General features: G+C 38.3%; 7 protein-coding genes across 7 annotated transcripts; 1 reads left to right on the top strand and 6 right to left on the bottom strand.

Annotated features, from left to right (window-relative positions):
- Positions 1-308: 308 nt before the first annotated feature.
- On the bottom strand, positions 309-1415 carry GCK72_025379 (uncharacterized protein; the record flags this gene model as incomplete). Its single annotated transcript, XM_003103592.2, has 5 exons — positions 309-527; positions 589-733; positions 782-856; positions 913-1141; positions 1316-1415. The coding sequence occupies 5 exons, from the start codon at positions 1413-1415 to the stop codon at positions 309-311; spliced, it is 768 nt and encodes a 255-aa protein (XP_003103640.2).
- A 3630-nt stretch (positions 1416-5045) lies between these two features.
- Positions 5046-6366, bottom strand: GCK72_025378 (uncharacterized protein; the record flags this gene model as incomplete). Its single annotated transcript, XM_003103682.2, has 7 exons — positions 5046-5142; positions 5195-5298; positions 5575-5654; positions 5737-5844; positions 5890-5998; positions 6041-6157; positions 6208-6366. 7 exons carry the CDS (start codon positions 6364-6366, stop codon positions 5046-5048), a joined length of 774 nt encoding a protein of 257 aa, XP_003103730.2.
- An 874-nt stretch (positions 6367-7240) lies between these two features.
- On the bottom strand, positions 7241-8543 carry GCK72_025377 (uncharacterized protein; the record flags this gene model as incomplete). Its single annotated transcript, XM_053736314.1, has 4 exons — positions 7241-7644; positions 7748-7930; positions 8126-8418; positions 8470-8543. 4 exons carry the CDS (start codon positions 8541-8543, stop codon positions 7241-7243), a joined length of 954 nt encoding a protein of 317 aa, XP_053579880.1.
- A 1618-nt stretch (positions 8544-10161) lies between these two features.
- Positions 10162-11183, bottom strand: GCK72_025376 (uncharacterized protein; the record flags this gene model as incomplete). The annotated part of the gene is made up of 6 exons (XM_053736313.1): positions 10162-10484; positions 10580-10724; positions 10772-10851; positions 10899-10988; positions 11032-11104; positions 11157-11183. 6 exons carry the CDS (start codon positions 11181-11183, stop codon positions 10162-10164), a joined length of 738 nt encoding a protein of 245 aa, XP_053579879.1.
- Positions 11184-15810: 4627 nt separating this feature from the next.
- GCK72_025374 (uncharacterized protein) lies at positions 15811-17168 on the top strand (the record flags this gene model as incomplete). Its single annotated transcript, XM_053736312.1, has 2 exons — positions 15811-15890; positions 17012-17168. The coding sequence occupies 2 exons, from the start codon at positions 15811-15813 to the stop codon at positions 17166-17168; spliced, it is 237 nt and encodes a 78-aa protein (XP_053579878.1).
- GCK72_025375 (uncharacterized protein) lies at positions 16401-17162 on the bottom strand (the record flags this gene model as incomplete). The annotated part of the gene is made up of 3 exons (XM_003103588.2): positions 16401-16738; positions 16792-16854; positions 16904-17162. The coding sequence occupies 3 exons, from the start codon at positions 17160-17162 to the stop codon at positions 16401-16403; spliced, it is 660 nt and encodes a 219-aa protein (XP_003103636.2).
- A 4741-nt stretch (positions 17169-21909) lies between the features above and the next one.
- GCK72_025373 (uncharacterized protein) lies at positions 21910-22812 on the bottom strand (the record flags this gene model as incomplete). Its single annotated transcript, XM_053736311.1, has 1 exon — positions 21910-22812. One exon carries the CDS (start codon positions 22810-22812, stop codon positions 21910-21912), a length of 903 nt encoding a protein of 300 aa, XP_053579877.1.
- Positions 22813-23984: the final 1172 nt, after the last annotated feature.

Raw genomic sequence — 23984 nt, 5'->3', positions numbered from 1 at the left:
TTTTTCACATAGAATTCCAAATCGACAGCATACACACCGCGCGGTTTCATTTGTTTTCCCTAGTGGTTCAACTATGACCGTACGTTGGAAAAATGAGAACATCTTTGCGTATACTATTTGCCGATTCGGAACTCCATGTAAAAAATCTAAAATATTTAAAAACTTTGAGAGCTCATTATTTGGCTCGCAGGGATATTTAGCCGGTTTTGATGGCAGAAATGGACTCCATGTAGTCGAAAGTACCTATAACCAAAAGTTATAGATCATTTGAAAGCCGCGACCTCTAAAGATTTTCCTTTTAATAAAAATCAAGCAGACGGTAAGTATCTATCGTCATCTGCCCTCTGGAGAATCAACGTTTCTCTGGCTAACCGAATCTGGCGTTGCCGTTCTGCTCGTTTTTGTCGAAGCCGTTTTCCACCAAGGACAAGCATTACAAGAGTCAGAACTGAAACTGACAGCAATAACCCCACAATTATGTAGCTGACAACCGACGTGGACACTTTTTTGCCGAGAAGTTCTACGTACTGAAATAAAATTTCGTTCTTTTAAAATTTCTAAAATTTTGAGTTTATTTTTTTCACCCACCTCAACTGTGCCTTGTGACCTCTCCCGATTCTCTAGTATCGCTTGACGATTCGCAAAATTACTATCCCTTGGGAACAAATTTTTGCATATGTCATATGGATAATCCGCCGGGTTGTGATGACACACGCACGTCGTATTCGCGCTCCTGCAACAATTTGACATTTTAGTAGGGTAGAGAAATTGAAATTCTCACGAGAAATCGGGTTCGCGATTTTTACATTTGACTTGGTTACACCATTGGCTTGGTTGGTTGAAACAACATGAGCATCTGAAAAAAATTTCAAATTTGTGGTTTTTTGTTTCATAAAATAATATTTCACCCACTCATTGTTTTTCCTTGGATAGCATCTCGTCATAAACTGCTCACATTTGGCTCCATGGTCATTAAACTTTCGACAAACACAAACTGTTGGGAGAGGAACAACATTTTCTCGTACATCAGTTACTGTTTGATTACAGAACATTGAATTCCAGTCCTGTTCGCAGGAGCATAGAGAATTGAACGTTAGACCAGGTCGTTGAAAAGCTTCCAGTGGGCGGTGCACATAGAAATCTAAACATTTGGAATTAGATTTGAAAAACTTTTTGAACGGAAATTCTTAATGCATTGAACTGGACCTAATACTCAAAATTACGTCATGTTCTTCAAACTTCCGTGATTTCGAACCAATGACCACAAAAACGTGTACTCCTTTATTGTTTCGGTGTTGGTTTTTCAAAAACATACCTGACACGCAAGAAAATTTATCGCAGTGAGCACCGGTGCATCTGGAGAACACCTCGCCAACCAGGAAGGCGATGAATCCGAAAACTTGCCAGTGAAGCATTGATATGACTGATCATCAATCAGATGATAATTGCATGAAATAAAAGTAATGGGTTAGTTGTTCACGTGCAGTTTTGATGTTGTCTGGAAAAAGTTTTTTTTTTGAAAAATGAAGAAAAAATAAAACAAGAAGAGAGTGAGACTAATGTAAGGGTTGGTAAGTTTTATAAAGTTCAATGATTTCATAATAAAAAACTTGGCGCCAGTTTCAAAGTGGGACAACAAGGATCCTCTCGAAATCTGGTTCTTGGGCTTTTGAGAGCATAGTTCAATGAATTCTGAAAACGATTTCAAATTTCATAGGACGTCACTAAAAAGGAGTGGACAGCAACGCGTCTTTTCAGACATAAACCAGAAAAACTAAAAGAATCACCTACTGTCTAAAAAAAGCAAAATGGAAAAAAGAAAAGAATAAGAAAGAGGTGGATAGCGGAGGGCACGAAAAAAAATAAACGAAAAGGCGTTCGAAACGAGGAAACGTGTGCAGACGTGTGTGTTAGCTGAGAGTCTTTGCAGGATTCTAGTGGCAGGATTCTCCGGCTCACCAAGCATACATATCTCAGCCGTTTTTTTTTCGGTGCTCACATTCAGCTTGAATTATGAGAACGTTGAGGTGAAATGCCTTCCTTTTGCTCTTCACCGCCATTGCTATCTGCCAACTGATATTTTACCACATCTATGAATCACCTCAATTACAATATGTCGAAGTGAAAAATAGAAAGCAGAAAAGCAAAAAGCAAAACAATCACTGATAAGCCGTCCTTCCATACATTCATACATAAAAATGCATATACAGACGTATTTGATCAGGAGTGGAAAAGTGTTGCGAAGAAGTGAGAGAAGTTATAATGTAAACATTGAAAAACAGGGCAAAACAAAGAACGGAAACGAGAATGGGACTTGGAAAAAGTGGAGTAAACGGGTTGGAGGCGATGAAATGAGCTTTAGTGGGTCATTCAAAATTTATGCTCTATATCTACGAAAAGAACGTTTTACGACCGGGTTACCTTATGCACCTGCTATGAAAAACGGCAAGAAAAGAAAACGTTTATGGTCGTACTGGTAGTAAAAATGGTGAAATGGTATCGGAAGCTTTCTACAAAATGAAATATGTTTTTCAATAAAGAAAACCTGAACGATGTTCATATAATCCAAGATTTCTGAAAAATAAAGAATGGAAAGTATTTCATAACTTCCGTCTTGGTTAGGTTCCGTCTGGAGTCACTATTTGTTCCGGTCCCTTTTCAAAAAATTATTATATACATTTTTACCTTTGAATCATACTAACTGTGTCTTGGTTTCTACCCCACGCAATGAAAAAATAAAAAGTATAATGTCATGTTTGAAACAAAGTGTTTGGGAAGGAGGTTCAAGACTTCCCAAAAACTGAAGTGAATTAGAAATGGATGCCACACACTTCCATTCCCCTTTTCTCCATTCGCTACCTTCCAAATCGTCTTTTTTCCTTCCTTGTCTTTAATTTTATTTTGTCTCAGTCTTGGTCCCACGGCTTTTCAAAAAGAGAGGAAGAACAGACTTCGGACCAGAAACAAAAACAAAGAGAAAGGGAAAAAAACCAAAAAGAGGACACAAAACGAAAAATGACAGAGTAATGTCAAAGAGGGAAAAGGAACAGTAGAATAAGGATAAATAGTGAAACTCCAAACATTTGAGGGGGGGGGGGCAAAAAGTAGATAATGTGCATCTTTTTTGCAAATAAGCGTTGTTCCCATGGGATCCGACATCTGGGATAACTTGTTCGTCGTGTTCTCAAGGACATGTAGAATAAGGAAAAGAAAAACGAGAAAGGGGTCCAGAAATGTTTGTAAGGGAGAGTAGAACACGTGAATTAATCACTTGACAAGTCGAGTCGCAATAGTAGTTTTGAAATTCTCCAAGGACCAATTTCACAGAAATTGTTGCGTTTTTGCATGGCACTTCAAGAAATCCTAGAATTGGAATCATAAAAACGGGTCACGATTTATGGTGACTTTTGGTTTTTTATTGTTGTTTTTTATGTATACATAGATACCAGCTAAGCGAGCTTTAAGATATTTGAGGAATTCAAGAAAGGAGTTCAAAAAATGACAAACTTGGATATAAAAATAAGAAAAACGTGCATTTTTCGAATCTAGATACGAAAAGTCAGAAGCTCTTGAAACAATAAATTTTTACAAGCACCTACAAAACTAAGCGCACTAGAGACATGGAAAAGTGGACCCTCTTGTTTTCAGAGCAATAATGGAAAAGTTTTGGGATGAGGAGGAAGAGTGAGAATGTGTGAGGGAGGAGGCGAGAAGAATAAAAGGTTGTGTGGATTATACAAGGGGGAGGCTCTCAGAAAAGGATAAGAAGGGCGGAATGGAATTCGGTGAATCTTTGAATTCATATAATAAGATTCTGTGGTTGTGAAACTACAGTAATACTATTTAATTTAAAAAACTAAAAAAGTGAGAATAGGACGAGTTGAGAGCACTGAATAATATAAATGGGTTCTTGAAGCTGCAAAAATTTTAATTTTTAAATATTGTATAATCTTCCCATTTTCCACGGGGAGATATTTCTCCATTCATCATGGTGGCATTTTACTCATTTATTTTCAATTCCATTTCCGTTCTCATTTTCATATTTTAAATAAAATTTAAACGCCACAATGGGATGAAAAACAAAAAGATGATGAGTGGCACTGAAGTAATAGCATTTCAGTTGATAAGAAAAAGGGAAAATAGGGTAGAATGAAAATTTAAGAATAGGGGGAGGGGAAGGTAGTAAGAATGATAAGAGAAAATGTTGTGTTTGAGTTGGGGATTATTCTATTGGACACCGCGTTTTTGTGAAATAAACATGACTGGGGGGAAAAGTGATGTGGAATGATCTTTTTCTTTTGTGAATTTGTAGTGTGCCTTATAGAAAAAAACAGTACTTGTCAAATGACGGGGGTCGTCTCGGAAAGCTTCGGCTTGGGCCGGGCCCGTCAAGCCTGTTTTACAGTGCTTTTTGAAAAACATGCATGATTTTTTCACTTTTCAATTTTTCATGCGGAAAAATTTACCATTTCAAAAAATGAGCCGGAACGGGTCGGGCAGGGCCAAAAGTTTTAAAAAATAGCTAAACATCACAATTGTATCTTTCCGAATCCTACTGACTAAACTATAAAACAATTCTGCCAAAATAAAACATGAGTTTTGGGGTCAAAAGTTGGAATAATGTAATGATGTGAAAACATAAAAAGTTGGTTAAAACGGCAAACCACTGAAAAAGAGGAAGAAAGAATCATAAATAATTCTCTGACACAACACCTAGCCTATGCACTTCTTTGTCTATTCGCATTAATTCAAGCTAGAAAAGGGCACAAGAGTCTGGAGAACAATTATCTCGATCTCGTCTTCCTCCCCCTCCATTTCTTATTCTTCCCATGTAATTACAACAACGACTGACTCTGTTTTCCCCAAGCAGAAGATTTATCTTTTTTTGCCCTTTCAAAACCAGCCAGAACTAATTATTTATGCAAACAATGTAAAATGCAAAATGCTGACATGGTGGTGCCATTACGTTTTTTTCCACTTGTTCGATATATATGAGATCACAAATTTAGAATAAAATAAATAAATAAATTAGATATGCGTATATGTCAGCATAGTGAACACGTCGCCGCACAGTTCGCAAATTTGGTCTCATAACTGTAGAACGGACTGGTACAATATCCCCGGTACGACCAACTGGCACAACTGAAAACGGATAATTTAGAGATTTGCGGAGAAAGGAACGGAACGGTCATACTTTGTATTATGATCCACACAATTGGGACTGGTGCCGCGAAAATCTGGGTCGGGTGTTGTTGTGGCGGTCGGTCGACAGAATCCGCAGGTTTTGCGACAATACTCCTGCAAGTTACTTATTTTTGCTTTTAAGGCGTGTACATATTCGCATATTTAGAAGGTTAAGTGGTCAGCAACTTAAAACACATGTAGTGATTTTTTAAACATTTGATGATTCATTTTTCTTAATGACATCAGTTTAATCTTTAGAACTTTACTCTTTTAATCCCCCGATTATCGGGTGGTCATAATTATTAGATAATTAAAAATGGTTGGTTCAATTATTTCGAAAGAAAAAACAAAAACCAACAACAAAAGTTACTCAGTGAATGAAATAGATACCTTAACAAAGTCCTGCATTCCCACATTCATACAAATAGAAATATCGGTTGTACAATCCACAGCCTTGTCAAAACATCCACCTAAAAATTATATTTTTTTTTATTTTCATACACATTTTTTCCGAGTTCCTAAGTACTAGGCAGAACAACAAAAAATACGCACCTTCCAAACAGAAACCGCAAACATTTGGACAGTCTTCCGTGAGTACTTCACGCCATTGAGGATCCTTACACATTCTACTAGTCACAAGAGCGCAGTTTATTCGAGGGACTAAAAAAACGGTTTTTTTTGTGTTTGTGTTTTTATTATTCTTACATGGAGAATTATTGCAATCAAATGGTTCAGTTTGGCAGCAATATCCACACGTCTTGGGGCAAGTACTAGTAGAAATTCGTTTCATTTCTTCACTCCGTTCTCCGTTCAGCTAAAATTGAAATTTAGTAAGTACCATGATTTGAGAAGTTACCATGAAACATAGAAGTGGTCTTTCAACAGTTGTTCCTACAACAACACTACTACCATATATCATAGTGCAAGCGTCATCACTGTAGATGTTATCACAGTTCACTGCATTTGTGGCATACTGTAGATAAAAATTATAAGGAATTAGAAGTTAAATTCAAAATAACTCACTTTGCCCTCAGCGGTGAAGTGTGTGCAATTTCTGTCCAAAACAGCTTCAATATTAATTGAAAAGTAACAAACAACAACTAGAACTTGATAAAACTGCATAAAAACGCCTGTCCCTTCTTTTCTGATACGAGAGATACATGAAAAATAAGAAGATCTCATAAAAAGCGCATTGAATAGCCTCCGCGACAACTTTTGACCACCGGGTGAGGACAGGCACAGGCGACTACCGTTCGACGAACAAAAAGCGTCTCGCTGAGCAGCAAAAGAACGGAATTTGCGCGAGGGAGTGTTGTGCAAATTCAGGCCTGTTTCTATTCAATGGCTATCTAACCCTTCTCTCACAAAAAAGTGCGCGCATCAGGCAAATCCTCCGTGTCAGACGGTTTTCTTTCTCGTTTTCGTCCATGTTTTGGCAGGGCTTGCTCTGCCATCCGTGTTTTGATTACATAGCTCTTATCTTATGATCCGCTGCCAGCCTGACTATATTCATGACACTTTCCTGTTGTTTTTACTGATATTTACACAGGAAAGGATAGATTGTTTTCTTGAAAGCCTGTGAATGCTGCCAAAGATGAAACATTTGATTTAATTTACTTTAAGACAAAAACTACATAATGAAATTTTTAATGAGTTTTTATAAATCATAATATAACATTGATAACATAAAACGCTTAATACACATATACAACAAAAACGAGAAAAACATCCATTTAAAACTGAAAAACGTACAAAACAAATTTACAACCCAAAAAACAATTATTTGGAAAGATCATAATTCAATATTCAGTAAATTAACCAACATGGGTCATTGTAATGACATCTATAAGGAATTACGGGAAATCGAAAAATGACGTGGTGGAAGTATTACTCAATTAAAAAAACAAAATAAATGTATTTACCTATAATTTACTGAAATGATCATAAAAACAACATCTAAAAAAGTTATAAAGTTCCTACTTCATAGTTTTTTAGTTAGTCAGAGTAGTTGGAAAGCATGCATGTAACTGCCGAAAAAGTCTAAAAATAGATTCAATTAGAACTTGAATTGGTTTTCGAGAAACTCCAATTCCTGCTGATAGATTTCCTTAGAAGGCTTGGCGTCACGTACATGATTACCGACTTGTGCTGAAGTTGAATCCTCATTTTCATAAGAGCTGTCAATAAACTCCAGTAGGTTGAACTCTCCATGATTTTCAAACTCATCGATAGTGTCATTGATAAAAATAGTGTTCTCGGAGACTTCTGCACTTGAATCCAAGATTTGATCATTATTAACCATGTGCTGCCAGTTGAATTCAGTTGAAAGTAAGTTATCCTTACTAACACAGTTGTTTTCATCGTTGGACGAGAGCACACCAACATATCGAGTAGTACGATCGGCTTGCTCACATTGTTCACCGGTTTTCTGTCGTTTTGCAGTTGTTACAATGGTTGGACCTTCAAACAATCAATTATATCGTGTGAATAAAAATAACATTTTCCGATTCCAAAAAACTGAAGAATTAATCCTTCACTGATCGAAGTCCCTTTTACAACTAACTTTTGGCCGTACTCAGCGGTCGTTTTTGCCCTGTGATGAACACTTTCTCCCCGTTCTTCATTTTCAAATACTCATCATGGTGTTTGGAAATGAGGTACTTCGAATCCGTGAATCGATGGAACTGGCTAAGTTTGAAAATTGAAATGTTCAACGGACGTTTCCGAAGGAGCTGGCTAGCATTATCTAAAATAAAATAAAAACTATTTGTATTTTATAAACGGCTTTGAACTATTTGAATAGATGCTTTTTTGTCGAGAAAGATTAGTCAAAAAACATTGAAACTTTTAATGAATTTTGAAAAAAACCAACCATTTCCTCTTCTCCCTTCTTCAATCAGCCTCATGGTGTGTTTACGTTTTATCAAAGCAACTTGCTCACTTATTTCCGTTTCTGTTGGTTGTTCCTTGAACTTTTGGATGCCTGAATCCCACTTCAATGAACGGTGGCCGGTGTTTTTGCCATTCGTTAGTTTTTGGAAAATTTTCTCCGTCTTCTTTTTAATCAAATCATCGTGAATAGAATCGATGACGTTTAATTTTTGTTCAACTTTTTTATACTTTTTCGATTTCGCATCTCGCATATACGCCAGTGGAGCTTTTAGATTTTTAGTAGCGTTGAATTGTTTGATATCCTTATTACATTCTTTAAGCTGTTTTTTCCTTGCACGTTTTCTGCAAAAAAAAGATATTGAACAGAAATTTGTGACTAGAGAAACTACTTACTGTTTCTTTTCACCATCAGTTGCATTATCGGGTTGCTTGAAAAAGTCCAAGGTTCCAAGACTTGTTTCTCTCATTGCTTCATCTGTAAAAAATTTGCGGATTACTTAGGTATCACAGACACATTTGAACGAGTTTAACTGAACAATCGATATATGTTGATACATCATGGCAAGGTCTGAATGCTTTCAAAATCTGAATTCAGTAACTAAAAACATTGTATTATGCATTTCAGGACAAAAGTTCGAATCAGAACGCTCTATTCACTTCAGTCACCATGAATATAGATGAAATCTACAGCTTCAACTTTGTAGTAGACAACTGTTTTGTGCAACCCATCTCTGAAAAGTTACAGACCGGCAAAATCATTTTCTTCCTTGAATCGCAAAAAATTTAGTTAAGGCTAGTGAGATTTTGGCGCAGTATGAATTGATGGACTGTAACTTTTTTGACAGAACACGTACGAATTAGTTGTCTACTACAAAATAAAGATCTTAGTTTGCTCTACAATACTTACAAAATTGGCATTATGAAACAAGACGTGAAGCCAAAAAACATTCAAAATTGATTATTTTTCAAAGAAAACAGCCAAAATCAGGAACCTTCCAAGTCAGCATCTCGAAAGCGTTTTCTATCTCTACTGCTATTTTTTTCAAATTCATGTAGCGCATGTGATTTTTCTACAGACTAACGCGGAATCTTCTTTTTCCGTTAAACAACCTCTCCACTGCTTTTTGTTGTACCAATCCATATCAGCCATGCGTTACACTTGGAAGTTAATCTGAATGCCAAAAAAAAAATTGTTACTATTAATTGGTAAATGTTTATCCAAGGTGAGAAAGAACAATATTGTCGTTAAGAAGATACAAATGAAAGACGAAAAAGAAAGAAGGACACAGAAGAGATGACGATGTATCTAAATACACAGATTAGAGAGGCAAAGAGAGGCGGAGCATTTGGCGGACGGTCTTCTTCTTCTTCTGTGTGTCACAGTATTCACTCCATGGGGTCAAACATCATTTCGCCAGTTACGTCATGGACACCTGGACACGGAACCGAGGTAATGTTGCGTGAGAAGAACAGGATGGATTGAGGATGAGAGTGCTAGCAATAAATTGATGCAACAGTAATTGAGAATGAAGTCATATGGTCTCGGTAGCTCACTACTTTTTATTACTCTTTCTGAACGCGCAATATAATATTTTGAACTCATGGCCTCTTCGGGGTTTAAGATCGAGTGGATTAGAATAAGGTAATTAAAGCCCCACAAAAACTTTACAGCCTCATTTGCTTTATATTACGGTTTGGTATAAACAATTTGAACAGAAATAGAAATTAGCAAGGACATCAGTTGTGCTCAACAACGGTGTATATTTTATTGTCAGATGCATCTATGTTTGAAAATACATTGTGGGAAATTAAGATTCCCTAGAGACAAATTGGGATAAGATAATTTTCTTATATTGGTTTCCACTACAACAGAAACAATATACAGTATGACAGTGACGGTGGGGGAGGTGAGAAAACAAATAAATATGCGGCTATGCAAAAAAATGCGGGAGGATTAGGGCTCCACTGGAAGTCTGACGACAGCGGCAAAAAATGTCACCCTCATCCGATGATGATGAAGGTCAATTAGGTAACTGCGGTATAAGAATATGATGATGAACGTATTAAGAGAAAGAGAGCGGAGAATTAGAATGGGTCTGGGGGTGGTGGAGAGTATAAAAGAATATCATCCCAACCAGGAATTCCCATTCCTACATACCAATTTGGATGGCCTGCCTCAAACGGACGTTCTTCAATTTGTTCTGGGAAAGGCATGGGCATTGGCATCGGTGCGATCACTTCGCGGGGGAAAATGAAATTATAGGTTACATTATTGGATGACTGTCCAACTGGATGAGATTGAAACAGCGGAACGACAAACATTGATCCAACTCCGTTCAGTGCTGGTGGCGGTGATACTGGTAGATTTTGAACATGTTGCAAGGTTTCGAAGTTGATTTCCCCATGCGCTTCGGCATAATGATTGCGTGGCCTAATCGGGATAGGACGAATTATTCCATTATGAAATCGATATTATAAGTATATGCAACAATTTATTCAAAACTTACCACATAGTCCGGCGGTTTCGGTGTTGGTGGCGGTGATGCCGGCAGATCTTGAGCATTCTGGAAGACCCCAAAGTTGATTTCCCCATGCGCTTCGGCATAATGATTGCGTGGCCTTATCGGGATAGGACGAATTATTCCATTCTGAAATTGATATTATAAGTAAATGTAACAGTTTATTCAAAACTTACCACATATTCCAGCGGTAGTTCAATATCGAAATGCGGTGGTGTTCCACCTCTAGGAGCACGCTGCTCAAGTCTATCTTGCACTAAAAAGGTGAATAATATAACAAAAATGAGAGTTTTTATATAATACCTTGGTTATTGTCAACATTTTGCGAATCTTGTACGAGTACTTCAATTTGGATGTTTGCCACTCCCAGCTCATCCTCTTGTTTCTCTTGCCCTAAATTATGTTTAGCAATATTTCAGGTTTTTTCTCTTTTCACCTTGCAAGTGTTCTTCAACATGTTGAATAGCAGGATTCTCATCAATTTGAACTTGGACTTCAGGTGCCTGCTGCTGAAATGTGCAAGTCTTCTCTTATTGAAGAAAATAATAATAAAATACTTACCTCACTTCCCTGGATCACATTTGCCATGATGACTCGATATCAGCTCATAGATAAGTGCTGAAACGATATTTTGATAGCAAAAGAGAAAAAAATGAAGTAACGGGAGTAATGTTAGCCAAAAAGTGTAATTACATGTGTGATTTTCTTTACATACGAGTCGTGAGAAAGAGAAACTAAAAGCTGTTATGTGAAACAAAAAACCTTCTCAGACATGCACTTCTAGTTAAAGAATTTCAGAGAAAGGAAGACCTGAGAAACATTCTCCGATAATCCGTGACGTTTTTTTCCATTTCAAAACACAATCCTTCAAAAAAAAGCTATCACTCCTCCTCTTGTCTTTTTTTTCACGTTGCCTATAATGTGCAACGATGTGTATGCTTACGTGGGGAGAACACAGCGCTTGTTACCATGTCAACCTCTTTTCGCACTTGGCAGAGAAGATAGGGGCGCCTACGATATAAGAAGAAAATGAAAACAAAGAGATACATATTCCTTCAACACTGACACCCTGGGCGCTCTCAATGGGATTACTAGAAAATAATCTGTGAAGAGGGCGCGAGGAATATGCACGTTGGAAGAATAAAAAAGGGAAAAGGGAAAAATGAGCATAGGAAAAACGAAAAACTTCTAGAATGTATGAATGGATTTTTTCAACGCCGAAAGTGAAAATGGATGTAAATCTGCTGAAAAAGAGCTGAAAAGAAAATGAGTGCATTAGTTTCATGAATAATTGAACAAAACCAGAAGTTGTCAGGTGACGAGTAATGTTTTTCAAGGTAATTAGTTTTAATAAACTCCAGTGGAAATCAATCGGTTCTGCTCTTCAAAACAATATGTCTAGAAAAAATAGGGGAGACATCGTGTGCGTTTTGACTAAACGGGCAGACACTAGTACAAATTTCAGTCTGATCTCCTTTTTTATATAATGTACATTTTTCTGGCAATCTCAAAAAGAAGAAAAGTGAATATATGAGTGAGTATATGTCTCGAAGAATAATGGCAAATAATACTCTGTTTTTTGGAAGGAATGTGATGATTATAGAGCAGCGGAGTTTTCAGTGAGTGATAAACAATGAAATCGAGGAGGCAGAAGTCTTTTCTGTTTGTTTATCAGAATTTGAGAATGGGAGAACTTCAACCGGTGTCTGAAAAATATTTGAAAAGAACAATAATGAAGTATCTACAGTACTGGCCATAAAGCAAGCGCAATTTTCAGTGGAAAATTGTCAACTTTGTGACAGTGACACGGCCTTCCTGTTAGTCTCACAAGATTGATTGCTCATGGTCGATACATATCACAAATAGAGCTTCATTTTTGTAGTTGACAGTTTTATTGTACGAGCACATCTTAAGAAGTTATCAACCTTCAAAAAAATTTCTTGCAATTGTTGCCGTTTTTCAGTGCTAAAAGGAAACATTATTTAGCTGACTCCATAACTCTAGGGAGTGTCCGTACAAACAAGTTGTCAATTGCAAAAATGAAGCTCTACTTGTGATCTGTAGAGTCCATAAACAATCAATATTGTGAGACTATCAGGAAGGCCGTGTCACAATCAAAAAGTTGACCATTTTCAACTAAAAACTGCAAGTGTCGCATTCTTTATGGCCAGTACTGTACATTGATGGATGTATCTGGTTCAGACTGTTCTTGGAACCACGTTAAATGTTTTATTAATGATTACCTATGGAAGTTCTTATATTATCTTGAGCATCATACTTGTCAACGCCCGGATAATTGTCGCAAAACTTTCATAACTCAATTTTTGAAAGTGTACATGAGATTTTGTTGTTTTTTCAATATAAAACAATGAACAGATTTATTTCAACAAAAACAATACCAATAGTTGAACAAATCAATAGTAGTTCACTTTTACCAAGTTTGATAATTCTGAGTTAATGGTTCTCGGAATTGAAAATCAAACTTACATTCCTATACACGCATACCAGATAATCTACACTATTTCTCACCAAAGCAAAAATATTCGCAGTCAGCAGGATTCGAACCTACGCGGGCAGAGCCCAATTGATTTCTAGTCAATCTCCTTAACCACTCGGACATAACTGCACATCTGTCTCTGCTTCATATTATCGTTAAAATGAATGATAGTTTTCACATAGTTTCATCTATCAATCAGCTCAACAAGAAGAAATTTTGAACATGACATTTGAAACACACTCTTCCCTTCTGGAATCACAAATTGTTTTAGTATTCATTTGTTTTACGATTCTATTTCCACGTACTTATTTTCCTTTTCATTTCAACTGCTGGTTTTGAACAAAAATTGTCTTGCTGAGTATTGATGAGTCATGTACTCACAAAAGCAAAATGTAGGGTTCAATTCCAATGTCTGTTCTCAATTCTGAAATTTCTGAACTTCAATAAAAACAAAAAAGGTCATCGCAGTCTGCAGGATTCGAACCTACGCGGGCAGAGCCCAATTGATTTCTAGTCAATCTCCTTAACCACTCGGACAAGACTGCTTCTCTTCTCTCCATTCTACTAGGCGTACACATGCGGATCAAACTTCCCTCCTCCGCCACTCCTTTCTTTTTCCCCCTCCCCCTCCGCCGCACTACTTCTTGTTGACAATTTCGTACACTCTCCAACCATGCAGTCTTGTCCGAGTGGTTAAGGAGATTGACTCGAAATCAATTGGGCTCTGCCCGCGTAGGTTCGAATCCTGCAGACTGCGAATCTTTTTTGTTTTTATTATTTAGCTTTTTTCAAGTCTGAATTTGTATGATACGGTGTCTGTTATCATAACAATCAGAAGAAAAACTGTTTAGCCCTAAAATACGTCAAAATGGCCATCGTGATATTTCGCCACAAGAATGACGTCAATCGACACAGCTGGAAACGAGTGGTAGAGTAAGATTTTGGAGGAAACTTTGAAATTTATAGATTTTTTCTCTATTTTTAAGCTTTTTTTCATCGGTTGTCAATGATTATGAATCACTTTTTTCTAGAAAAACAAAAATAATTGCTCGACGCCGACATAACCTTTTCCCAGTTGTGTCGAATAAAGTCATTTTCGAGGAGAAATATCACGATGTCCGAGTTGGCGTATATCAGGCCAAGACCATAATATGTAACTGAACTCCATGGAACAACTTTTATTCGAAAACTTCATAACTCGGTGTTATTCCTGACAGAGAAATTGAATTAGTAACGTTCATTCAAGCATTATACTAATTGACTTATCTAATCTCTACATCTTCTTTTTCTTCAAAGGCATCTTCGATTGGCAAATGACAAGTTGGTGTCAATTCGAGCATTTTAGAAATATCAGCCAGCAAAAATATTAGTTTTTGAGAGCGGTTTGCGATATTTTTTTGTTTGGGTCATGTTTTATACTTTTTTTCTCTATTATTTCTTTTGTGAGAAACTCTCATCCGTTATTTTGATGTTTCTGAATAATGAAATTGAACTTTTTTCTCAAACTTTACTAGTTCAAAAAAAAATTTTTTTTAGAACCTTGAATAAAAGGCATACATGTTGCCTAAAAAGAACTATTTTCTATACGTGTCAAGGCACGGACTATCCGGAACAAGCTTATAAAGGCCTGAAGAGACGGCGCAAGTAATAAATTCGAAGACCCAGCCCGGCCCAAATCCTCGGCTTCAAAAAAAACAACCAATTTTTTCAAAATTTTTTTTGACATGTTTCCAATTTTTCATTGAAAATGTGAACATTATTAGTGGTTATTCAAAATTTCTTCTTATTCTGAATCATAGTCGAAAATTTGACTTTTCACGGAGAGAATTCAAAAAAATCAAAAAAAAAATTGAATTTTGAATTTCGGCGCCAAATATCCGGGCCTTCACAAGTATGTTTTTTTTTAAATACAGAAATTCAAATTATCCAGTCGTCCTAGGTAAAAGTCAGTGCTGAAAACCAATCTGAAACAAATGGGAATGTCTTTTAGCTTCAATGTACTTATTTTCAGGAGTTTCGCATGCAAACATAACATACCTCTTGCAAAACATGTAAGAATTAAAAAAAAAAACTGCAAAAACGGTGAAACTTTTTCTTACGCATTCCAAAGTTTATATCACAATTAACACTGATTTTTACACATTTCTGAACGGAATTTTTCCAAAGATTCCAATGAAAAATTCTTCCCCTCTTTATCGATTCATCATCGGCGATTGTTTCCAATTCCTCAAGCTTCAAAAGCAATGTCAGATGATTTTCAGCTAAACAAGAGTACAGTCTCTATCATTATCGATCGTTGCTACGTTGAAATCGGCTCTCGCTTCTCAAGGTTAGGCTTTTTTTCCCGTTGGTCACTAGAAATCACCAGAGTGAGATGATTCTGTGCTCCACCAAAATATTTCTTCCAACTTTTTTCATTTCCCAACATCTTCCAACATCCTTCATGATTTCGGCATATTGATTTGTTTCTCTCTCAATGAATTTATCAGTCCCAATTGAATGAATCACAAAGCATAAATTCGATAAAGCAAAATTTTGATTCTGGGGGCATTGATGCAATAGAGAGGGTTGATTAGATAGAGGAGTAAATGATTGTTAAATGGAAATATGAAATGGGGAAGGCAAGTGATCATGTGAGTGATTCCACGTCGGGAAATGGTAACCATACAGGTAAGAGTCATGAATTGTGGGCGCTGTAAGAAAACACACAGATCAGGAATGGGAGTCGGTGGACTCGGTAAGAAGATGCTTGGAATGTCATCACAAGGAAGAAAATATTCCATCGAGAAGTTAAAACTGTAAGACACATCGCAAAAGATGAGGGAGAGAACTCGAGATGGTACAACAGATTGGGAAGACAGGGGGGAAGTATACAAGTATACAAGTATACGCTTGGAGCGTTAGGTGGAGAGTAACGAGCCTACTCCAAATAATTAAATGCAGGAATAATAGGAAGGAGGGAGGTTAACAATCTATACACTGCATACATGAAATACAAATTTAGATACTACGCCTCTGAAATCATGATATAGGGTATTTTTTTGAAATACAAGATATAAGAAGGATTACAGTAACAAAATTTCGATATTAAAGAAATACAATATAGAATTGGAAGGATAATAAAAATTTAGCCAGTGAGAGGGTGATATTGGTGGGATGCTGGGGGGTATTCATAGAAAAGTGATGGAGAATAGACAAGCATAGGAAAAACGAGGAAGCAGTAACTGGAAAACGTGAGAATTTTGAGAAGAATGTTCGAAATGTGGAAGATTTCCAGTTGATTGCTCATTTCGTCCATCTCCTACGACTTAGTCGACATTCCATGGATTTACTTTATCATCCTTTTGCACGCAGCCCCCGATTCCAATGATTTTCAATTGGTCGTATTCCTCTTCGTCGACTCTCTTGATGTTTCTGACGATATCCGGATACTGCTTTTGACGTTGAGTCATTTCAGTGAAGTTGATGGTGTACATTCTTCCAAGAATTTCCATGTCGAGTGTGCCAAGATTCGCTTTGAATGCTTCCTCCATTGGTTCCTCATTAAGGAGACTGAATCTCCACCATGCTCCCCCAGTCTTTGTCTCGTAGAGCCAGAAAATTTTAGCATTGGTGGTAGACACAAACTTTTTTTTGGCCATTGCAGCTGTAAAAAGGTAGAAATGAGATTGAAACCGGATTAATTTGGTATTTACGAACCCTTGAGCTCCTCCACATTTGGCTTGACATCTTCCATGTCATCTTCCTCCCCAGATTGAGCGTCTGAAAGCAAAAGAAGGTACAATGATTCTCCTAGGACATTCAATCTTACCGTGAGCTCTTTTTCTGCCTTTTGGGAGACCCATTTTCAAGTTGAGCTGCTGTGGCTCATTGAGAATATTCACATCAGCCTCACCGCGGCACACTGGACAATTTCCAGCTTGAAGCAACCATGTCTTGGAGCAGTCAAAGCAAAACTGATGTTTGCAAGCAAGCGTGCATCTGAGGATTATCTCCCCAAAGCAGATTGCGCATTCCTCATCAAGTGGTGTGGCATTGCTCGGTGGTCTGGCATCAGATGTCGATGCCATGTTTGAGATGGCTCTGAAACAAAAATAATGAAAATTGGTATACTTCTTCAAGCGCGTTTTAAACGTTTAACACAGTAAAATAAAGATTGGAAGATAATTCAAAAGTGTCAAGAGGTAAAAAACAAAAATAAGTAGGTAATTGGCATACGTATCTCAATAATACACATCATCTACATATCAAAAAGAAATGAGAGTTGAGAGACGCAGATATTCTCTAACCGTCTGCTTCGAATCTATGCGTAAAAGAAAGCGAGAGGAAGGCCCAAAAAAAAAGGAGACGCAGAAACATGGGGAGAAGACAAAAAGGGGAGCGTCATAATACGAGGGAAGTATTACGCCTGAAGAGGAAAAGAGAAAAAGAGACACACGAGAGGGAGAGAGAGGGTGCAAAACAAATCAAGTGCGAATGGACAACAAGAGGCCTCTCGACAAGAAGAACATCTGAGAAGAGGAAGAAGAAGAAGAAGAAGAAGAAGAAGAAGAAGAGCTCCCAAAAAGAGTGTTGAGGGAGAAGAGTGGAAGAGTACAAGAATCGAAATGGCGAAATTTGATGTGGAGAAGAAAGAAGCCAAATGGAGAAGAAGAAAAGAAAAGAGCCATCTATCTACCACCGGAGGTGTTTGTGAGTGTGTGAGTGTGTTCGTTTGAATGTTGTTATGTATCACTCACAATGTTGACTTCCCGAAAAGAAGAACATCTGAAAAGAGGAAGAAGAAGAAGAAAAGCTCCAAAAAAGTGTTGCGAGTGGAGAGTGGAAGAGTAAAAGACTTGAAAGGGCGAGAAGTTGTGTTGAAAGGAAGAAGAGAGCCATCTGGAGGAGAAGAAAAATGCCGCTGGAGGTGTTTGTGAGTGTTTGTGAGTGTGTTCGTTTGAGTGTTGCTATGTATCACTCACAATGGTGGGCATTAGGAGATGGATAAGATAGTTTATGCATAAAGACGGGGAGAGAGGAAGAAGGCAATGTTAGATTGATTGAAACAGAACGGGGGTTATGAGAGTTGCTCGTATCAGAATGTTGGATAATGTGGCCAGATAAAGAAACACGGAATGCGGAAACAGATAATGATAGTCGGACCACAGGAGGATACGGATTCGATTACGGAAGAAACCAATCTATGAAGACAGAATATCGTTTCTGGAAAGCCTGTTTTTTGATGTTCTGGTATCTCAATGTTATCAAAAGAATTGAAATGCCGTGAAATCTTTTCGTAGCTTTCAAGACCCCTGTCGGTTTCATCACTTGTTCCGAAAAGAAAGGATGTGAATGAAAGCAATCTGAGTAAGATGTAGATGCAAATGCATCGATTTAGAGAGTGATGACTGAGAAGAGAGCAAGAGAGTCGGGACAGCGAATACAGATTTGTTTACTGTTTTCTAATGTATTATGATGGAACCATGCAGATGGTTTCTAGAAGGTCTGCTGTTGCTTCTCGTTGAATATTTCACGATAAAAGGGGAAAGAGAGCTCCGTCGGGTTCATATCTCAGTCAAAAAACAAAAGCAGCTTATTGGAAATCTGGAAAGTGACTGAAGAACTGACTAAAAGAATGAATAAAAAATCAACCAATTGAACACTAATAATAATAATTTATTCAATTTCTGTTGTGCGAGATGAAATCAAAAAAGAACCGGGCAAAAGTTAAAAATAATATGATATGCAACAGGAAAGGGGTGAATAAATATGTAAGATGACCTATAGGACCCGCAAAGAGTCCAGTGATCAAATTTTAGGAAAGATTGTTTGTAATGGCAGTTGGCGGAGTCGAGACGCGAAAGTTTGTTCAGCTACGGTTTTGGGGAAGAAGGGTACGATTTTATCCCAGGTCGAAAAGTGTTTGTGGAGGAATGAATTGTTTTTTGTACCGCAAAGTACTATTCTATAAGGGAACCGGGGGGAAAGCGCGGGTTTTACATATAAGGCAAGATTTGGGAAATGGCACTGGTGGGTTACAATTTTAAAGTAGGTTTTTAGAATTAAAATGATGCGTCTATGGTACATGGACATTTGGGAAGAGATTGTTAAGCGCCGCTCATAAGGGGAGAGGTGAGAATTAGAAGAGGTAGGTTGGAAAGATATATTACATCTGTGGAAGACTTTACGAGAAAAGAAACGGAGGGGAGATTCTAGTTGGATTGTATTGAGAGAGTTTGAAGGGTGGAATAGTTCGCAAGCGTACTCGAGTGTAGGACGGATGTATGAATTGAACAGCTTGAAGTAGAACTTCGGATTGTTTGATCGGAAGCTATTCAAGATTCTTCTACATTTGAATTTGGCATTATTGACTATTTTTGCAATGTGGGCATCAAATTTCAAACCACAATCGACAAGAAGACCCAGATCTCTGGCAATATTGGCAGACGCTAGTTTAGCGTTACCAATAAAGTAGTCTGTGTGTGGATTGCATACACCAAGATGCAAGACTACAGTTTTGTTTTCAGCTAGTTGCAATTTCCACTTATCGCACCAGTCAGAAATAACGTTGAGCGTTTTTTGGAGACTGGCGGGGTTTTCACTGTAGATCTTGAGATCGTCAGCAAAGGCAATGGAATAAACATCTGAAGGAAGGGACTGGATCAGGTCATTGATATATACCAAGAACAGAAATGGACCCGTAACAGTACCCTGCAAAACACCTGAGACGTTATTAAAACTATTCTCTGATACGTAGTCATCGATTTTGATTTTGGATTCACGGTTGGACAGAAACGATTTGAACCACTCGCAAAGAGCCGAGTCGAGTCCAAAGTTCATCAATTTGAACAGAAGCAAATCGTGAGGAACCGAATCAAAGGCCTTGCGGAAATCGATTAGAATTACGTCCATGTATGCTTTAGGTTTCGATAGGGTTAAGTGGTACTGGGAAGTAGCATCGATGAGGGCCAGTGGGCATGATCTGTTGGATAGGAATCCGTATTGTTTTTTGGACAGCTGAGCAGCGAGTTCTGATTTAATTGGTTTCAGGATTAATCTCTCAAATAATCTGGCTAGAGGATGTGTAAGAGAGATGGGTCTGAAGTTAGAAGGATCTAGAATGCTGCCCTTCTTGTGCAGCGGAATGACCGTTGCAGTTTTCCAGCAATCGGGAAACCTCCTGGCAGACAGTGATTCGGTGAAAATAAGCGAAAGTGGGACGGAGATTGAATTTGCGCATTTCTTAATAATATAAAAGTTGATCCTATCAGTTGAGTATCCTATTTTGGGCTGTAATTTAGAAATGGCAAGGAACACACTAAGGGGGGAGACGTCCACAAATATGTTTTTAGGCTTTGGATGAGGGAGGGCAGGATGCGGTGAGGACGGAATTGTGAAACTCTCTGCAAACGTTTTGATGAATTGGTCAGCAATATCCGAAGGCTTGGTGATCAGGCTACCGTTAACAAGAAGCTTTGTAATGGAGGAAGAAGACGTGAGCCTTCTTTTAAAGAAGCCAAAGAGTCTTCTAGGATTAGCTGATCCAATTATTTCGTTTTCAGATTTTCTTATCCTTTTTCGTATGTTCTTCAAACGTAATTTGACCTTTGATTTGAGCTTGGTGGGATTTAAGGTTTTATTCCGACGCTTTAAGAGTTTGTAGGTATACTGCCGACTTAGTACCGCAGATCTAGAGTTTATTTTCATAAGAGGGGTAAACATATCTATACTCTCATTGAAGATATTTAAGAAGTGGGAGAGCTTTGAATCGAGAGTTGCAAAAAAGGAAAACTGCTTTGCCCAATTGAAACTAGCGAGATAGGAATTCAGTGAATCAACGTCGCATTTACGGTAGTTCAGCAATTGTTTGACTTTGCGACGGGAACTTGCTTCTTTGGTGAGATTGGTTGAGAAGAGAACGGAGTTGTGGTCCGACATCAACAAGGGCTCGCCAACTTTAATATTGAAGCAAGCTTTGGGATTACTCGAGAAAATAAGATCTAAGATGTTTTCCGTGCCACGTTGAGAGATTCTAGTTGCTGATTTAACTAACTGAACCATATTGTGTGATTCAGTCATATCTGTTAGACCTGTATTGTCGATACGAGAGTGGTGCGCCCATTGGATTCCCGGGAGATTGAAGTCTCCTAGCAATACATAAGACTTCTTAGGGCAAACCATGAGCGTGTTAAGTTGATCGACTAGGTTGTGTGTCTGAATATTTGAGGTATCTGGCGGACGGTACACTAGGATGAAACGGACGTTGGATTCTGTGTGGTCAACAACAAGGATGTCACAGAAATGGGTGATATAATTCTTCTCGTCAAGATCTATTTTAACCAATTTTACGAAACTACGATAGAGAAGAGCACATCCGCCGCCTCTGGTTTTTGGATGAGACGAAGACCGATCAGACCGGAGGCACGAAAAATTGATAGAGTTGCAAATGGATTCGGGGATGGCAGGGGATAGGAAGGTTTCTGTGAGAAATGCTAGGTGAATACCCTTATTTTCCATAAGGTTTTGAAGAAAAGCTATTCTTTCAATGGTGGCGATGGATCGGATGTTTGAAAGGACACAGGAGAGTCTGGATGATTTACTAGGGATAGGGATATGGGTCTTGGCAGTATTGTGAGAAGAATGCGATGAAGAATAAATGAGAGATTGCGGGCAGGGAGAGTGAGAATTAGACGGTGACGAGAAGTGTGCAGGAGAGATAGAGGCCGCCTGACAGTATGAAGCTGGACAAGAGAATGAGTGTGATGAGGTTGGGTGATATGAGGGATCAAGTGATTGAGATTCAGGGAAAGATAACGATGAGTGGCGGCCGCGTCCCTAAGCATGGGAAGCCGTAGCTGCTGGAGAAGTAGTTGAAGAGGCTGGGGGCAAAGGCTTGGCTTGAGGAAGAGGACGCGGGGTCTTGAGTTCCACGATTTTTAAATCGTGAACGACGAACTTGATAAGTCCAGCTTTTGCGTTGGCATCGTAGACTTCCTTCCGAATGGCGAATAGGACGTTAAGTTCTTCCCTGGTCATATCGCGCCGCGCTCTAACTGGACGGGGACCCACTTTTCGACCTGAATAGTTCACCCAACTTCCGTAAAACCCTTTTAAGAAATCGTCTCTTTCCACTTGGCTACCGAAGCGGACCTTGGTGGGTCTAGAGACACTGGACTCGTTTTTGCACTTAACACGAAAAATTTCAATGGGAATGGGGAGAGCACAATCTAAAGCAAATTTGGAAATAAAAGACTTATCTTGAACTGTTTGACTTTCCTCCTTGCTATCCGGCAAGTTCTCGATGACTGCAGTACAGCTTTTCTTGTTAAATGCAATGATATCAGTGACTAGATCCAGACGGTTCGATACTTCCACGACTTTCGGATTTCTCTTGGCAACTTCATTGTACAGTGCACATGACTTAGGAGAGGCTTTCCGTGTGAGCGAATTGGTGAGCGGCGGAAACTCGTCCGTACAGTCAATTCCAGTGAGTTTTGTCACACCTCTGATCTCCTCAATGATTTTTGCTTGATCGGCGATGGTCTTTCGTTGGTCTTCAATGAGCAGTTTCAGCGTGATGACTGTAGATTCAAGAGACTTGAGCCTAGCGGGAATTGATTGGTTAGACTTTGCGGTTCCCGCACCGAACTTTCTTTTTTGTCCTCCTCGCGTCTTTTTAGCCAGTGGTGATGACAATTCCCCTTCAGGATCCGACTCAGGAACATCATTTGGTAACATTTCACAATGTAATCAAGTAACCCGTCGATATATATATATATATATATATATACAATGCACAATGGCTCAGACAATAATATTTTAGCACAGTAGGGAATATTTGAAAAAATCAATATAGGACGACGGACGGAGACGGCGTTCTCGGAGGGAGAAGGAATTATTGGCGGATGAACTACTGTGTATTGCACTGGCGGATGAACTACTGTGTATTGTTTTGTCATCTAGTTATGTCCCAAAATGACCCGTTTGTCCAGTCACAGTCTACTGTTTTCTTATTTTTTACAAGAAAATCGCACACAGTTAGCAAGAAAATAGAGAGGAATGCAATAAGATGCGCAGGCGAATGCCTTCCTTGCACCGAAAGAACAGGGTGAGAAATTACGCTGTTGTTTACGCAGGAGTCGATTCTCCCGTTTGAGAATGCGAAATAAACTGATGTGAGGGATTGTTGAGTACAACATTTACTGGTAGAGAGGACATGTCTCATGTAAAATTATTGCAAGGCGTTTGTAAAAGGTCTATTTCCGCTGCCATCTGAACATTCCTTATCAATTTTTATCAAAAAATAGTAAATATTAATATACAATCACGTAATTCACAATCACGATGAAGCGAGCATTTGTTGTTTGATTGATTGTCAGAAAACAGTCGCAGACTATCTTGCGAAATATAGCATTTATGAATGAGCAAGCAAAAAACCGTTTTGGTGTCATTAGGTTTTTGTGAGAAAACCGAGTGGGAAGTGAGTAGAATAGCCTGAGTATTGGATACGGTATTGCTTACGCAGGTATGGATTCTCCCCACCCGCTGAAGAAAACGATGCGAGAAGAAGGGCCGGAGTGTTGAGTACGATGTTTATGGGGAGAGTGGACGTATCTAGTGTATAACAGCAATGACGTACAGGGGGTTTGCTGGAGAACTATTGTAATTGCTACCTAAACAATCCTTATGGATTTTTATCGAAGACCTAGGCCACATGTGATAATAGATATCATAGACAAATCATTGGGTATCGAGTTTATGGTCGCAAGTGCCTGGAAACAGTTTCTACCGTATGAAATCGTAAAACGTATTAATCTGAACATCATAACTTTTAGGGATACACAACATTTTGAAGCTTTCCAGTTGCTCACTACCAGGGTTGGTCACTACTCTGCCGGAAGTCTGCTATA

Source organism: Caenorhabditis remanei, chromosome X (genome assembly GCF_010183535.1).
Source record: "Caenorhabditis remanei strain PX506 chromosome X, whole genome shotgun sequence".
NCBI lineage: Eukaryota > Metazoa > Nematoda > Chromadorea > Rhabditida > Rhabditidae > Caenorhabditis > Caenorhabditis remanei.
The sequence above is the reverse complement of the archived record's forward strand: the minus strand, read 5'-3'. Positions and strand labels throughout refer to the sequence as shown.